The 16349-nt window shown below is 39.5% G+C and overlaps 2 protein-coding genes across 4 annotated transcripts in view; one reads left to right on the top strand and one right to left on the bottom strand.

Moving 5' to 3' along the window:
* LOC140196759 (NEDD4-like E3 ubiquitin-protein ligase WWP1) overlaps nt 1-2076 on the top strand; it is a 157378-nt gene extending 155302 nt beyond the window's left edge. For both annotated transcript variants that reach the window (XM_072256491.1, XM_072256501.1), the window contains one exon: nt 571-2076. In XM_072256491.1, coding sequence (XP_072112592.1) covers nt 571-670 — 100 coding nt within the window. In that variant the 3' untranslated portion in view covers nt 671-2076. The remainder of the gene's footprint in view (nt 1-570) is intronic.
* The window catches only part of rmdn1 (regulator of microtubule dynamics 1), a 34786-nt gene continuing 19877 nt past the window's right edge, over nt 1441-16349 (bottom strand). The window contains exons 7-10 of one of the 2 annotated variants that reach the window (XM_072256577.1): nt 16101-16188; nt 6796-6826; nt 5191-5324; nt 1441-2680 (exon numbers count right to left, since the gene is read on the bottom strand). In XM_072256577.1, coding sequence (XP_072112678.1) covers nt 2627-2680; nt 5191-5324; nt 6796-6826; nt 16101-16188 — 307 coding nt within the window. In that variant the 3' untranslated portion in view covers nt 1441-2626. Of the gene's footprint in view, nt 2681-5190; nt 5325-6795; nt 6827-16100; nt 16189-16349 lie in introns of those variants that run through there. The other variant, XM_072256585.1, reaches the window with a different exon arrangement.

Raw genomic sequence — 16349 nt, forward strand, 5'->3', positions numbered from 1 at the left:
CACCAGGCCATCAGACTGATTAACTCATGCTGATCTGAGTATATTTCTATGTTTTATTGACTATTCTATTTATTATAAATTATTATAAGTTGCTATGATTGCACATTTAGACGGAGATGTAACAAAGATTTATACTCATGTAAGTGAAGAATGTAAGAAATAATTCAATAGGAAATCATTACTTTACATGCAAAATTAAAAAAAATTAACGAACAAACAGATGGAACAATTCGGTAGGTTAAGCTGCATCTGTGGAGGCAAAGAGATTTTCAATGTTTTGAATTTCAACCCAAAACTATGAACCCTTTTAACTCCACAGATACTGATTGATCTGGTGAGTTCCTCCAGCTCTTTTTTTTTGCTTCAGATTCCAGCATTTGCAGTACCTTGTGTATCCAAGTTGTTTTGTTATATTACATTTAAGTGCAGAGCTCAGGGCTACACGGTCACATTGAGAAGGAAACGTGCAGCAGATTCCATACTCAACATGGAGTATGACTGATCTGAAATTTATTTGGATATGTTGAAATATAGCCTTGTGTTCATTGATGTATGTATATTCTTCAATAGCTTTAACCGCTTGGATTTGCCACCTTATAAAAGTTATGAACAATTAAAAGAGAAGCTTCTTTTTGCAATTGAAGAAACGGAAGGATTTGGACAAGAATAGATGCAGCACAATCTTGATGCTAAGAGATGGCATCACAATGTACACATTTCTGATTCTGATCATTTACAGTTGCACAGTTGTCTATCTGTATATAAGCTATTGCCTAGAGAAATAATTTACATCTGGAATTCTATAAAATTAACATGCTTTTCTTCCAGTCATTTATGCAAATTGTCTTCACCGTACATAGTATTTTACATACCTTCCCTTTAAAAGAAATTGTGGGAGAAAAGAGTTCAGCTGATTTCTGAAACATAGAATGGTTTTTTTTTAAATATCAGAAACAGCTGAAATATCCATGGCTCTAGTTTTATAGAGCTTAGTAGGTGATTTGGTAGGTGTGTTATTATGCCCCCTTAGTGCAGAAGAAAACACACCCTGTGGCTCAGTTTCCACTGATCTAACAATTCTGTCAGGGAGATTTCTTGCATGGCTGTCACTGAAGTATTTAAGGCTTATGCCAAACACTGTCAGATATCTAGATTTAATGCTGCTGGCTTGTTGAAATCATAGAATATGTAAATGCTGACATGAGATCTCTTTTATTTTCTTGTGTTATTGCTGTTTATGTATGTCTTGTGTATAGTATACTGAAATAAACAAAAGCAGAGAGACTGGGGTAGTATCCCAAATACTAATGTTATTTTATATACAAAAAGCTAATGTGGACAATTTTCACAGTGTAATTATGCAAAATATTACCTCTGCTGCTTTTATGTTCAGTCTTTTAGAACAGTTACATTTATCAATCAGGAATAAAGTCAATTAAGTTTTGCACATTTGTAAGGAATGTTGTATAATTAGTTTTCCCATTGCAATGGTATACGTTCTGTGTGTATAAATTATATTATGCATCTCTTTTTCTGGCTTTGAAATATAATTTCTAATAGGCCTTCAACCTGAGAAATATCAAGTGATTTATTTTTTAAATTCAAAAATTTCAAAAACATGTAATAATACATTTAAAATAGTTTCACCAGTATTGAGGGCATTTAATGACATGTAACAAAAATATATTTAAAAAATTGTGAATTATATTGAACTTCAACTTCTAACACGCTGTGCTTCCTTGCAGTGACTGGGGAGATAGAGACGTTTGAAATGTAACATTTGTAATGCTTTAAATTTAAACATTGTAAATTCCATTAAAGTTTTTAATTTGTAAAAGTTTTGTAAAAGCTCGAGTTTGGTCAGTTTTTGCTACTGCTTTTTATTATGTATTTCCCCACCCAAAAACAGTTTAGCAACTGACCATTTCTGCACATCAATTAGCTAGTATCTGCAACAAAGCATCAAGATTACCACTGAAACATCAATCTGTCAGGTGCATGAAAATTTTTAAACTTTTATTTGTAATTATGTGCAAACGAAGTTTAATAAAATGGGCACCTAATTTTATTATTAAATTTTTTTCATGTTTTTAGTTGAAAGTGGAAAACTTGCTATCCTGTTACCCAAGTGGCTATAGACCACACAATGCTTTGATTAAATACAAACTACTGATGAATATAGAATGGATTAATTGTTAATAGACCTGCTGGTGATTCAGCTTGTATATGTTATCTTGGGATTTTGTAGAATTTTTCTGCAAAGAAAAATTGTAAGACCTTCCCTGCATTGCAAGAAAAAAAATTATACTTTTAGGAATTGATGAATGCACTGGCAACATCCTAAAGTTGAAGTTAAGCACTTCAACTATGATAGTTTGCTTTTTTTTGGGTAGTTGAGTTGTTTACTTCCACCACTATTCACAAATTTGCAGCACTAAAAGGTACACAAATATGCATATTTATTTGGTTAATGCTGTATCAGGGCTGTACAATTGTGTAAATTCCTTTGTGATTAAACCAATAAAAATCATTTTCATTGATGTTTGAGAAATCAATTAACTTCAAAATTAATCTCATCACATAGTGACTGGCTGGAGACTATTTTAATGTGCAAGATTGACTTCAGTTAAGTCCTTGACTCCAGTAGTGATTTAAGTAGTTCAATGGCTTCCTTTTGAACCTAAAAATAGAAAAAGAGATTATAGACAGATTATCTATAGATACTGTGGGACTTCAAAAAAAATTTTTGTAGACTAAAGGCACAATATAATAACACACTCAATGTTTTGTTTTCCAAATTAAAATCTACATTAATAGTTAAACAACTGAATAATAAATATTTTCATTCTTAATACAATTAACTAATGGAAATTACTTCAGCCTTCCTCTCTCCCTTTATGGCTAACCAATTGTAGGTTCAATTTGGGGCATATTTTCCTCACTGTTAACAAATAAGATTTTTTTTGCAGACCAATAACCCAACCCACACATCACTGCAAGAGTAGCTCAAAGTAGTATTCTTGCCTCAATTGCTTCATCAGTGTTTTTACTATAAGTGAAAAGTAGGGCTGTTTGCTGATGATTGAAAAATGTTCAATTCTTTAGGCAATTCCTTAGCAAATGGTAATAGTCCATGTCTCCTGCAGCAAAACCTAGACATCAGGAATGCACTGATAGCAATAGCACATGCCATTAAAGTGCTAGTTAATAGCCATATCCTACTCTGTTCCATAGCATTACCAGCGTTGAATCCCGAAACATAGTCACTGACCAGAAACTTAAGCAAAACCACCCAAGCTAATACCGCGGTTGCAAAAGCAGGTCAGAGTTGGGTATTTTGTAGCATATGACTCATTGCCTGCCACACCAAAAGTTTTCTATCATTTACAAAGAACAAACTGGGGTGATCTAATTCCCTCCACTTAATCTGGATGATTCCAGCTCCAGTTACACTCATGATACCAAAATCATCTCGAACAAAGTAACCGTAATTGTTAACCTATCCACTGTTCTAACCTTTATGCTAGCCAGTGTACAGTGGCTGCAGATGGATACCACTGACAGAATTACTCTCATAGGCTAGATGAAAAGTACCTCCCAAACCTGCAACCTCTACCAGTAGGAAGGACGGGGGTTTTAAGTGCATGAGAACAGCATCACCTGCACTCTATCCTGACTTGGAAGTGTATTGCAGTTCCTTTATCAACATTGGATCCTAACTTGGCAGCACCATCTCACCAGAAGTACTGAAGCAATGAGGTATGTATCACCACACCTTTGATAACTGATATGGATATAAAATTAACTGCCATGTTCAAAAGTGCAAAAAATTAAGTTTTCATTTTTATCTTGTCAATTTAATATGCAGACTGCCATTTCCTATATGCTTTACCAACATTTTCCACAACTTTGTTGATCAAAGGCTTAGATACTGGGTTAATTCCCAGAACCTGGAACCTAGTAGAACTAGTGGGACTAGATCTCATCCCACTACAGGCTGCATCAGTTACAGTTCCTAAAACTGACAAAAATTAAAATTTGAGGACGATCAGGTACGAAAATAGACCGGGCTTGCAACATGGTGTTTTAAAAAATAGTTGCTCATATCGAAACATATCACAAAATCATAGGGTCAGCTTTTGACCCAGGGTACATAGAAATCTGCTAAAATATCTTTTGAGTAAAATTAATTTTGTCTGCTTAAATTCAATGCAGTGCATTCAGTTTAATTGGGCCATCGGTTTAATCGGGGCAGTCACTTATTTGGCACAAACCTTGAAGAACAAAAACCTATTTCGGAAATATCCAGGATTCCTTTGGTTTACTTGGGACACTATACCCAATTAGGGGGCAGGAGACTGTTGCTGAACAGATTCTAACTAGCATCAGTCACGTGCACTTGTGTGGCCATTAGATGCAACACCGTGCTAGAGTGAAGAGTTCTCTAAAAAGCATCATTTGTCCTCAAAAGCAGTGATTTTTGTCACTGATAATTGACAAGAAATAATCAGTTAGACAATTCAGAACTGTTTTGCTCACTGTGGTTACAAGCATTCAGGTTTAGAGATGCCAGAAACAGCTGGGAGTGAAAATGACATAATTACTAAGTATTTGAAGGCATCAATAACCATGAATGTTATAATGAAAATGAAGATTTGAAGGATTCAATAGTCAAAAGGATTGTAAGAAAGCTATCCATTATCTGCACTAGGTGTCTGCACTGATTTTGTTCATTTACAGTCAAAAGAACAAGGCAGTGTACACTGGATGAACACACCCATCAATAATTAAGAACTAATACAGTGTTATAATACTATAGTAGTATTGGTAATGTTTTAGTTTGTTCTGTATTTCAATTAAATGGTAGTTTGTCTTTTTTGTACTTTTTTAAAAACTATTTCCATGAAACTTCAGCTAATTGGGCAACTACTTAACTGGGCCAAAATGTGCTGGTCCCAATATGTTCCAATAAACCATAATCCACTGTATAATAATTCTGCATCCTTTACTCATCTATATCCAAGTTTGGGTCGAGTTGAATTAATAAAACCTGTGGTCCTTAATAATAACATTTAAAGTTGAACATATCATTGCTATCACTATAATTAAGTTTACCCAACAAAATTGCAGAACAACAGTAGGTGGAGATTAGAAACACAACCTTTTAATTGTTATATTGGGTAAACTTACCTGCTTGTCTTCTTCATTTCGTGCAGGATAGTCCCTTGCTTTGGTCAGCCACAACAAAGCTAACTTCTTGTTTTTTAATTTCATGCAAGTTTTCCCCAACATTAATAAGTTTTTACTGTAGAAATTTGGTTCAGCTGCAAAATAAGTCACGTTAAATACAAACAATATATTATGCACAATACATTTGCATATGCAGAGAAGCATATGAGAAAATAGAAAACAAGAATGTACTTAACTTTTGGTCTTTATCTACTGAGATGTTAATGAGCAAGGTGGGGTAATTTATTTTTTTTGTTTTCGTGAATGAAGTAAGATATAAAATTTTTTAAAAATTTGTTTCTGATCTCCACCTACTAATTTTTTTATGCTGCCCCTGAACTGCCTGTCACAAGTTGCTCGCAAATGGCCAGGAAGTTTATACAAAATAATGCACAAAAATCTCCTAACAATGATTTGTATGTCAGTAAATAATTAAATACTTAGCAATTAAAATGCCTTAAGATGAATCAATTGACAGCCATTGACTACCCAATAATGTCCTCCCTCAGCTGCTGAATAGAAGAAAAAGTACGATCATTGACACATCCTGTCTATTCCCTTGGCCATTCTAGTAGCCTAGCATAATACAGGAATCCTAACTCGCACTGAATCAGACTTAGCTTTAAGTTATTAATTTACTGGCTTGCCACTCGGTCATGTTTCCTTGCATCAATTTCAATCCCTCCAGAATTTTGTGACTCTTCGTCAACCCTACCCCCGCACCAGTAATCACCAGAAATGACCAGCAGTGCTCCACCTCATTGATCCTCACCCCTCTTCAGTGACAGTTTGTTTTGGTAAGGTTAATCAGAAATTAAGTGGACTATTGTAAATCCAATAGGTTAACTAATGTTCTTCAGAGAAGGAAATCTGCTTCCCTTACCTGGAATGACCTGTTTGATTCCTGAAATTCATTTTCTCCTTCTCCCCCACCAAGGATAAAGACAGCAGTGCATGAGAACTCCAACATTTTCACATTACCTTCAAGCTACATGTCATTTTCTCTTGGAAATATAGCCCCAATTCTTCAACATCAGCGGGTTTTAAAATTCACAGAAATCCATCCCCAGAAGCATAATTCAACCAATGAATTACAACAGTTTAAGAAAGCAGCACACTTCTTTCTCAAGTGGAATCACAAACAAACAATACCTGACTGCGACGCCTTAAACCACAAATGAATACAACTAAATTCTTTATACTATCTACACAGCATTTGAATCTTGATGCAAAATTCCACTTTGATGTAGTGGAGAACATTAAGAAATAAATCCCATTCTATCCAACCTTTGCTGGACCAAGACTGAAATCTCAGCATCAACACATGGAAATAAATAATAGAATTAACCTGCCTGGCAACTTACACAAATTCCAAAGGGAATTACTACTGTTCAGCTATTTTGATGGGAGCAAATTCTGGGCTGCACTGACCCTCAGGAAGGGGGCTGGAAGACACAGACTAACAATTACAATTTCAATTGAATTATATCTATTACTGAAAAGTAATATGAAGTTTAATTTAATTTTATAAATGAAATGAATGAAATACATTTATGGAACTTTTACCTTCTTCAGCTTTGTCAAAATACTGGAGAGCCTAAAACAAAAAGTTTTTTTGCCTGTTAGTTTCTGCTGCAATATTAAAATAGATGAAAATAAATTATCCATGGTGGTATTGAAATAAGAGATAGCTTCACTATTTTAATTAAACTGGAAAAAAGGGGAATAATTGTGCCTTTGTAAGATACTTTTCAAGATCTGAAATCAAAAGGATATAAATATGAACCAAATTGCTTGGGAGAACTTTATTGCTTGTCAAAATAGCGTCATAGCTCTTTATGTTCATATGCAATATAATGAGACCTGTTTAAAGTCTCGTCAAACAGTACGGTAGAACAAATGGTCCAAATTCTTGCTGTATTCATATAGGATCTTGGCGAGGTTGTATCATGTACAACATTGGTCTCTTTACTGATAGGATGTACTGCTCAAAAACCTGAAAGATTTACTCAACTGGCTTCATAGACAATGGGATTATTGTATGAGGTAGAGTAGATAAGACAGTTTTTTTAGCATTTGGAAGAATGAGAGGATCACTAATCACAACTTATAAATTACACAAAAAGGCTTTATAGACTAGATGCAGGGAGGGTGCTCCCCTGGACTGAGGAGCTTAAAACTATGTAGTCAGTGGCAGGAAAATATGGTGATAACAGAAAATGCAAGAAATTGACATTGAAAATAAGCAACCCATTCAGACTAGTTATTACTTTGAGTACACAGCAGCCAATTTCTAAGGTAAGGACATGTTTAGCATAGCTTTGTGGGCCGAAGGGCCTGTATTGTGCTGTAGGTTTTCTGTGTTTCTAAATGATTGAACATAACAAGACCATTAGAGGAAATGTACAGATAACAAATCAGATCCTGGACATTACATTGAAATTGATACAGGAAAAAAAGAAAGAAAACTTAATTCATTTTCACTGGGAACTCAAACTCAGGCAGGTTACCTTTAGCTTGTTTATTTACTATGGAACCATGATACCACTTGCCCCATCTTCCCCTCCAGTCATACACTAATTACCCAACACATGGCCTAAACATCCAAATCCACCAGCTTCCCCCATCTTCTGGTCACTTGACCCCACCTCTACTCATTGAGCAATACACACAAAATCTTGGAGGAACTCAACAGGCCAAGCAGCATCTATGGAAAAGAGTCAATAGTCAATGTTTTGGGCCGAGACCGTCCTAATGTAGGGTCTCAGCCCAAAATGTCAATGGTACTCTTTTCCATAGATGCTGCTTGGCTTGCTGAGTTCCTCCAGCATGCTGTGTGTTGCTTGGATTTTCAGCAGCTGCAAATTTTCTCATCTAATCATTGATTATCAGCTTTCCATTGATTCCTTTGATTGTCAGATTCTTCATCCACAAACACAGCAGGCCAGGCAGCATCTATAGGAAGAGGTACAGTCGATGTTTCGGGCTGAGACCCTTTGTCAGGACTAACTGAAAGAAGAGGTAGTAAGAGGTTTGAAAGTGGGAGGGGGAGGGGGGATCCGAAATGATAGGAGAAGACAGGAGGGGGAGGGATGGAGCCAAGAGCTGGAAAGTTGATTGGCAAGAAGATACAAGGCTGGAGAAGGGACAGGATCATGGGACAGGAGGCCTTGGGAGAAAGAAAGGGGAGGGGAGCATCAGAGGAAGATATATTGAGAGGGACGGGGGAGGAAAGAGAGAGAGAAAGAAAGGGGGAAAAAAAACCTAAATAAATAAATAAATAAATAAGGGACGGGGTAAGAAGGCAAGGAGGGGCATTAACGGAAGAGAAGTCATTGTTCATGCCATCAGGTTGGAGGCTACCCAGATGGAATACAAGGTGTTGTTCCTCCAACCAGAGTGTGGCTTCATCTTGACAGTACAGGAGGCCATGGATGGATGTATCAGAATGGGAATGGGACGTGGAATTAAAGGTGTGGCCACTGGGAGATCCTGCTTTCTCTGGCATAGGTGTTCAGCGAAACAGTCTCCCAGTCTGCATTGGGTCTCGCCAATATATAGAAGGCTGTATCGGGAGCACCGGACGCAGTATATCACCCCAGCCGACTCACAGGTGGAGTGTTGCCTCACCTGGAAGGACTGTCTGGGGCCCTGAATGGTGGTGAGGGAGGAAGTGTAAGGGTATGTGTAGCACTTGTTCCGCTTACAAGGATAAGTGCCCGGAGGGAGATCGGTGGGAAGTGATGGGGGGGGATGAATGGACAAGGGAGTCGCGTAGGGAGCGATCCCTGTGGAAAGCAGAAAGGTGGGAGGACGGAAAAATAGACAATAGGTGCAGGAGTAGTCCATTTCAGCCCTTCGAGCCAGCACCACCATTCACTGTGATCATGGCTCATCATCCACAATCAGTTCCCTTTTCCTGCCTTCTCCCCAAATCCCTTCACTCCACTATCTTTAAGAGCTCTATCTCTTTTTTTTGAAAGAATCCAGAGAATTGGCTTCCACTGCCTTCTGAGGCAGAGCATTCCACAGAACCACAACCCTCTGTGTGAAAAAGTTTTTCCTCAACTCCGTTCTAAGTTGTCTTCCCCTTATTCTTAAACTGTGGCCTCTGGTTCTGGACTCCCCCCAACATCGGGAACATGTTTCCTGCCTCTAGCGTGTCCAATCCCTTAATAATCTTATACGTTTCAATCAGATCCCCTCTCATCCTTCTAAATTCCAGTGTATACAACCCCAGTCGCTCCAATCTTTCAACATATGACAGTCCCGCCATCCTGGGAATTAACCTCATGAACCTACGCTGCACTCCCTCAATAGCAAGAATGTCCTTCCTCAAATTTGGAGACCAAAACTGCACACAATACTCCAGGTGTGGTCTCACCAGGGCCCTGTACAACTGCAGAAGGACCTCTTTACTCCTATACTCAATTCCCCTTGTTATGAAGGCCAGCATGCCATTAGCTTTCTCCACTGCCTGCTGTACGTGCATGCTTACTTTCAGTGACTGATGAACAAGGGCTCCTAGATCTCGATGTACTTCCCCTTTTCCTAACTTGACTCCATTTAGATAATAATCTGCCTTCCTGTTCTTACCACCAAAATGGATAACCTCACATTTATCCACATTAAACTGCATCTGCCACTCACCCAACCTGTCCAAGTCACCCTGCATTCTCATCACATCCTCCTCACTTTTCACACTGCCACCCAGCTTTGTGTCATCTGCAAATTTGCTAATGTTACTTTTAATCCCTTCATCTAAATCATTAATGTATATTGTAAATAGCTGCGGTCTCAGCACTGAGCCTTGCGGTACCCCACTAGTCACTGCCTGCCATTCTGAAAAGGACCCATTAATCCCTAATCTTTGTTTCCTGTCTGCCAACCAATTTTCTATCCATGTCAGTACCCTACCCCCAATACCATTTGCTCCAATTTTGCACACTAGCCTCCTATGTGGGACCTTATCAAAGGCTTTCTGAAAGTCCAGATACACTACATCCACTGGCTTTCCTATGTCCATTTTCATAGTTTCATTCTCAAAAAATTCCAGAAGATTTGTCAAGCATGATTTCCCCTTTGTAAATCCATGCTGACTCAGACCTATCCTGCCACTGCTATCCAAATATGCCGCTATTACATCTTTTATAATTGATTCCAGCATCTTCCCCACCACTGATGTCAGACTAACTGGTCTATAATTGCCTGTTTTCTTTCTCCCTTTCCTAAAAAGTGGGATAACATTAGCTACCCTCCAATCCGCAGGAACTGATCCTGAATCTATAGAACATTGGAAAATGATTACCAATGTGTCCACAATTTCTAGAGCCACCTCCTTTAAGTACCCTGGGATGCAGACCATCAGGCCCTGGGGATTTATCAACCCTCAAGATGTGCTTGGTGGTGGGATCCCGTTGGAGGTGGTGGAAGTTACGGAGAATTATATGTTGGACCTGGACTCTGGTGGGGTGGTAGGTGAGGATAAGGGAAACCCTATCCCTAGTGGGGTGGCGGGAGGATGCGTTTGAGAGCAGAGTTGATGGTGGAGAAAGGGAAGCCCCTTTCTTTAAAAAAAGGACATCTCCCTCGTCCTGGAATGAAAAGCCTCATCCTGAGAGCAGATGCAGCGGAGACGAAGGAATTGAGAGAAGGGGATGGCATTTTTGCAAGGGGTTGTTTTATGAGGAAAGGTTAAGCAATTTGTAAGAATGTTATATACCATTATATACTGATATTACAGTATATCAACACAGAATATTTGAAACACACAAACTTCTCGGTACCAACAAGGTAGATATAGAGCTAGGGACATAAATGAGCATTTTCTCTTAAATTAAGATGAAGATAATACATTTCTGAGAAAGTTGTGAACATTTGGAATTTTCCACTGAGTGATCTGCGTTGCTGTCACAGCATGGTAACAGGACCTTCAGGCCAACACATCTATCATTGAATTCATGTAACACCAGGATAATTAATTTGGATAATGAGGGACCAAAGCGTATGGAAAACAGATAGGAAAGTGGAACTGATGCCAAAATCAAGATGAGCCATAATTTTACTAAATATACAGTGGGCTCAAGAAGCCATATGGCATATTCCTACTACAATTTATTTTGTGCATATCTACTGAAAAATTATCTGTGGATAGAACATTCATGTAGTGGTGGATGGAATGGAATTATGATGGGGTCATCTTAATTCGAGTGGCTAAAGGAGCAGAAGGGTAGCTTTCTGATTGTTTTCCTGTCTGTGACCAATACATTGTGAGGTGCTACATTTTGGTAGGACTAATCAAAATAGGACATACATGGTAAATGGTAGGGCATTGAAGAAGGCTGTAGAACAGAGGGATCTAGGAATAATGGTGCATAGTCCCCTGAAGGTGGAATCTCACATGGATAGGCTCGTGAAGAAAGCTTTTGACATGCTGGCCTTTATTAATCAGAGCATTGAGTATAGCAGTTGGGATGTAATGTTGAAATTGTATAAGGCATTGGTAAGGCCAAATTTGGAGTATTGTGTACAGTTCTGGTCACCGAATTATAGGAAAGATGTCAATAAAATTGAGAGTACAGAGGAGATTTACTAAAATGTTGCCTGGGTTTCATCTCCTAAGTTACAGAGAAAGGTAGAACAAGTTAGGTGTTTATTCTTTGTAGCGTGGAAGGTTGAGGGGGTCCTGAATATTCTAAAGGGAGAGGGTGAGCAGCCAGTTGTCTTGGTACATGTTGGTACCAATGACATAGATAGGACAAAGGAGGAGGTCCTGAAGAGAGACTTCCAGGAGTTAGGAAGGAAGCTGAGAAGCAGGACCTCCAGGGTAGTAATCTCGGGATTGCTACCTGTGCCACGTGCTAGTGAGGGCAAGAGTAGTCGGATCAGGCAGATGAATGCCTGGCTGAGAGACTGGTGTAGGGGGCAGGGCTTCAGATTCTTGGATAATTGGGATCTCTTCTGGGGGAAGTATGACCTGTTCAAAAAGGACAGGTTACACCTGAACCCGAAGGGGCCCATTATCCTGGCGGGAAAGTTTAATAGAGCTGTTAGGGAGGGTTTAAACTAATTTGGCAGGGGGATGGGAACCGGAATGATAGAGCGAAGGAAGGGGAAAACAGAAATAAATCTAAGATAGTGAGCAGTAAAGATGTCAGGAAAGACAGGCAGGTGATGGGGCAAATGTGTAGCCATTGGGATGAGTTGCAGTGCAATAAAGTTGCAGTGAAATCAAAGCAAAAAGTATCAAATACTGGTCTTAAGCTGTTGTACTTAAATGCACGCAGCATAAGAAATAAGGTGGATGATCTTGTTGTACAGCTACAGATTGGCAGGTATGATATTGTGGCCATCACTGAGACCTGGCTAAAGGATGCATGTCTCTGGGAGCTAAACGTCCAAGGATACACGGTGTATCAGAAGGATAGGAAGGTAGGCAGAGGGGGAGGCGTGGTAAGAAATTGGTAAGAAATGATATTAAATCATTAGAAAGAGGTGATACAGGATCGGAAGGTGCAGAATCTTTATGGGTTGAGCTAAGGTAGTAAAAGGAGGGGTAAAAGGACCCTGATGGCAGTTATTTATAGGCCTCCAAACAGCTGCAGGGATGTGGACTACAAATTACAACTGGAAATAGAAAAGGCTTGTCAGAAGGGCAGTGTTATGATAATTGTGGGGGATTTTAACATGCGAGTAGATTGGAAAAATCAGGTCGGCACTGGATCTCAAGAGAGAGAATTTGTAGAATGTCTGCAAGATGGCTTTTTAGAACAGCTTGTTGTTGAGCCCACTAGGGGATCGGCTGTACTGGATTGGGTATTGTGTAATGAACCGGAGGTGATTGGAGAGATTGAGGTGAAGGAACCCTTAGGAGGCAGTGATCATAACATGATTGAGTTCACTGTGAAATTAGAAAAAGAGAAGCCGAAATCTGATGTGTCAGTGTTTCAGTGGAGTAAAGGAAACTACAGTGGCATGAGAGAGGAACTGGCCAAAGTTGACTGGAAAGGGACACTGGCGGGAAAGACGGCAGAGCAGCAGTGGCTGGAGTTTATGCGAGAAATGAGGAATGTGCAAGACAGGTATATCCAAAAAAGAAGAAATGTTCGAGTGGAAAAAGGATGCAACTGTGGTTGACAAGAGAAGTCAAAGCCAAAGTTAAAGCTAAGGAGAGGGCATACAAGGAAACAAAAATTAGTGGGAAGACAGAGGATTGGGAAGTCTTTAAAACCTTATAAAAGGAAACCAAGAAGGTCATTAAGAGAGAAAAGATTAACTATGAAAGGAAACTAGCAAATAATATCAAAGAGGATACTAAAAGCTTTTTCAAGTATATAAAGAGTAAAAGACAGGTGAGAGTAGATATAGGACCGATAGAAAATGATACTGGAGAAATTGTAATGGGAGATGAGGAGATGGCAGAGGAACTGAACAAGTATTTTGCATCAGTCTTCACTGAGGAAGACAGCAGGATACTGGACACTCAAGGGTGGCAGGGAAGAGAAGTGTGCGCAGTCACAATTACGACAGAGAAAGTACTCAGGAAGCTGAATAGGCTAAAGGTCGATAAATCTCCTGGACCAGATGGAATGCATCCTCGTGTTCTGAAGGAAGTAGCTGTGGAGATTGCGGAGGCATTAGCGATGATCTTTCAAAAGTCGATAGATTCTGGCATGGTTCCGGAAGACTGGAAAATTGCAAATGTCACTCCGCTATTTAAGAAGGGGGCAAGGAAGCAAAAAGGAAATTATAGACCTGTTAGCTTGACGTCGGTGGTTGGGAAGTTGTTGGAGCTGATTGTCAAGGATGAGGTTACAGAGTACCTGGAGGCATATGACAAGATAGGCAGAACTCAGCATGGATTCCTTAAAGGAAAATCCTGCCTGACAAACCTATTACAATTTTTTGAGGAAATTACCAGTAGGCTAGACAAGGGAGATGCAGTGGATGTTGTATATTTGGATTTTCAGAAGGCCTTTGACAAGGTGCCACACATGAGGCTGCTTAACAAGATAAGAGCCCATGGAATTACAGGAAAGTTACATACGTGGATAGAGCGTTGGCTGATTGGCAGGAAACAGAGAGTGGGAATAAGGGAATCCTATTCTGGTCGGCTGCCGGTTACCAGTGGTGTTCCACAGGGATCAGTGTTGGGGTCGCTTCTTTTTACATTGTACATTAACGATTTGGATTATAGAATAGATGGCTTTGTGGCTATGTTTGCTGACGATACGAAGATAGGTGGAGGGGCCGGTAGTGCTGAGGAAACAGAGAGTCTGCAGAGAGACTTGGATAGATTGGAAGAATGGGCAGAGAAGTGGCAAATGAAGTACAATGTTGGAAAGTGTATGGTTATGCACTTTGGCAGAAAAAATAAATGGGCAGACTATTATTTAAATGGGGAAAGAATTCAAAGTTCTGAGATGCAACGGGACTTGGGAGTCCTCGTACAGGATTCCCTTAAAGTTAACCTCCAGGTTGAGTCGGTAGTGAAGAAGGCAAATGCAATGTTGGCATTCATTTCTAGAGGAATAGAGTATAGGAGCAGGGATGTGATGTTGAGGCTCTATAAGGCGCTGGTGAGACCTCACTTGGAGTACTGTGGGCAGTTTTGGTCTCCTTATTTAAGAAAGGATGTGCTGACATTGGAGAGGGTACAGAGAAGATTCACTAGAATGATTCCGGGAATGAGAGGGTTAACATATGAGGAACGTTTGTCCGCTCTTGGACTGTATTCCTTGGAGTTTAGAAGAATGAGGGGAGACCTCATAGAAACATTTCGAATGTTAAAAGGCATGGACAGAGTGGATGTCGCAAAGTTGTTTCCCATGATGGGGGAGTCTAGTATGAGGGGGCATGACTTCAGGATTGAAGGGCGCCCTTTCAGAACAGAAATGCAAAAAAATTTTTTTAGTCAGAGGGTGGTGAATCTATGGAATTTGATGCCACAGGCAGCAGTGGAGGCCAAGTCATTGGGTGTATGTAAGGCAGAGATTGATAGGTATCTGAGTAGCCAGGGCATCAAAGGTTATGGTGAGAAGGCGGGGCAGTGGGACTAAATAGGAGAAAATGGATCAGCTCATGATAAAATGGCGGAGTAGACTCGATGGGCCGAATGGCCTACTTCTGCTCCTTTGTCTTATGGTCTTATGGTCTTGATAGAGGTGTTTAAAATTATGAGGGGGATTGATAGAGTTGACGTGGGTCGGCTTTTTCCATTGAGAATAGGGGAGATTCAAACAAGAGGACATGAGTTGAGAGTTAAAGTGTAAAAGTTTAGAGGTAACATGAGGGGGAACTTCTTTACTCAGAGAGTGATAGCTGTCTGGAACGAGCTTCCAGCAGAAGTGGTTGAGGCAGGTTCGATGTTGTCGTTTAAAGTTAAATTGGATAGATACATAGACAAGAAAGGAATGAAGGGTTATGGGCTGAATGCAGGTTGGTGGGACTAGGTGAGAGTAAGAGTTCGGCATGGACTAGAAGGGCCGAGATCGCCTGTTTCCGTGCTGTAATTGTAATATGGTTAATATTTACATTCACTAACAATCTATCAGAAGGTATGACAAGTAGCAGTGAATTACACTATGAGAAATGGAATGAGACGATCATAACCACAACACCTTCCCATTAACGAAACCCAAATCCCTTCTATCACTGTAAAAAAAAATACTAAAGGTAATCACTTGTGTAAGGGTAATCATTTATGTAGCAATTTGGCCACCCTGGGGATGGGCCCATGAAGACTAAAACAGGGAAGTAAAAGTAGTAATCATAAGGCACCAAGTTATAAAAGATGGTCAAAAATACTGTTATTCAATAATATAGAAATATTATTCAGTGATATGCTAAAGGAGGGGTTGTGTACAATTTACCTCTTCATAAGTGGAGCTTGGTGGGGTGGCAAAGAATGCAGCCGCTATTTTCTGTTGGATCCAGGGCATTTCAGCAAATGTGAAACACCTAGTGAAAAAAGATTAATTAATTAATCAAATGTGTCATGATTAGGCACTTATCACAAAAGTTGGTGATGTTATGGATAGCAAAGAAGGGATATAGATTAGATGCAAACTTCATTTTACAGTAGTCTGCACCAACCATAGAATCACAACTTTAGCTACAGA

The sequence above is a fragment of the Mobula birostris genome, chromosome 1 (assembly GCF_030028105.1).
Source record: "Mobula birostris isolate sMobBir1 chromosome 1, sMobBir1.hap1, whole genome shotgun sequence".
Lineage (NCBI taxonomy): Eukaryota > Metazoa > Chordata > Chondrichthyes > Myliobatiformes > Myliobatidae > Mobula > Mobula birostris.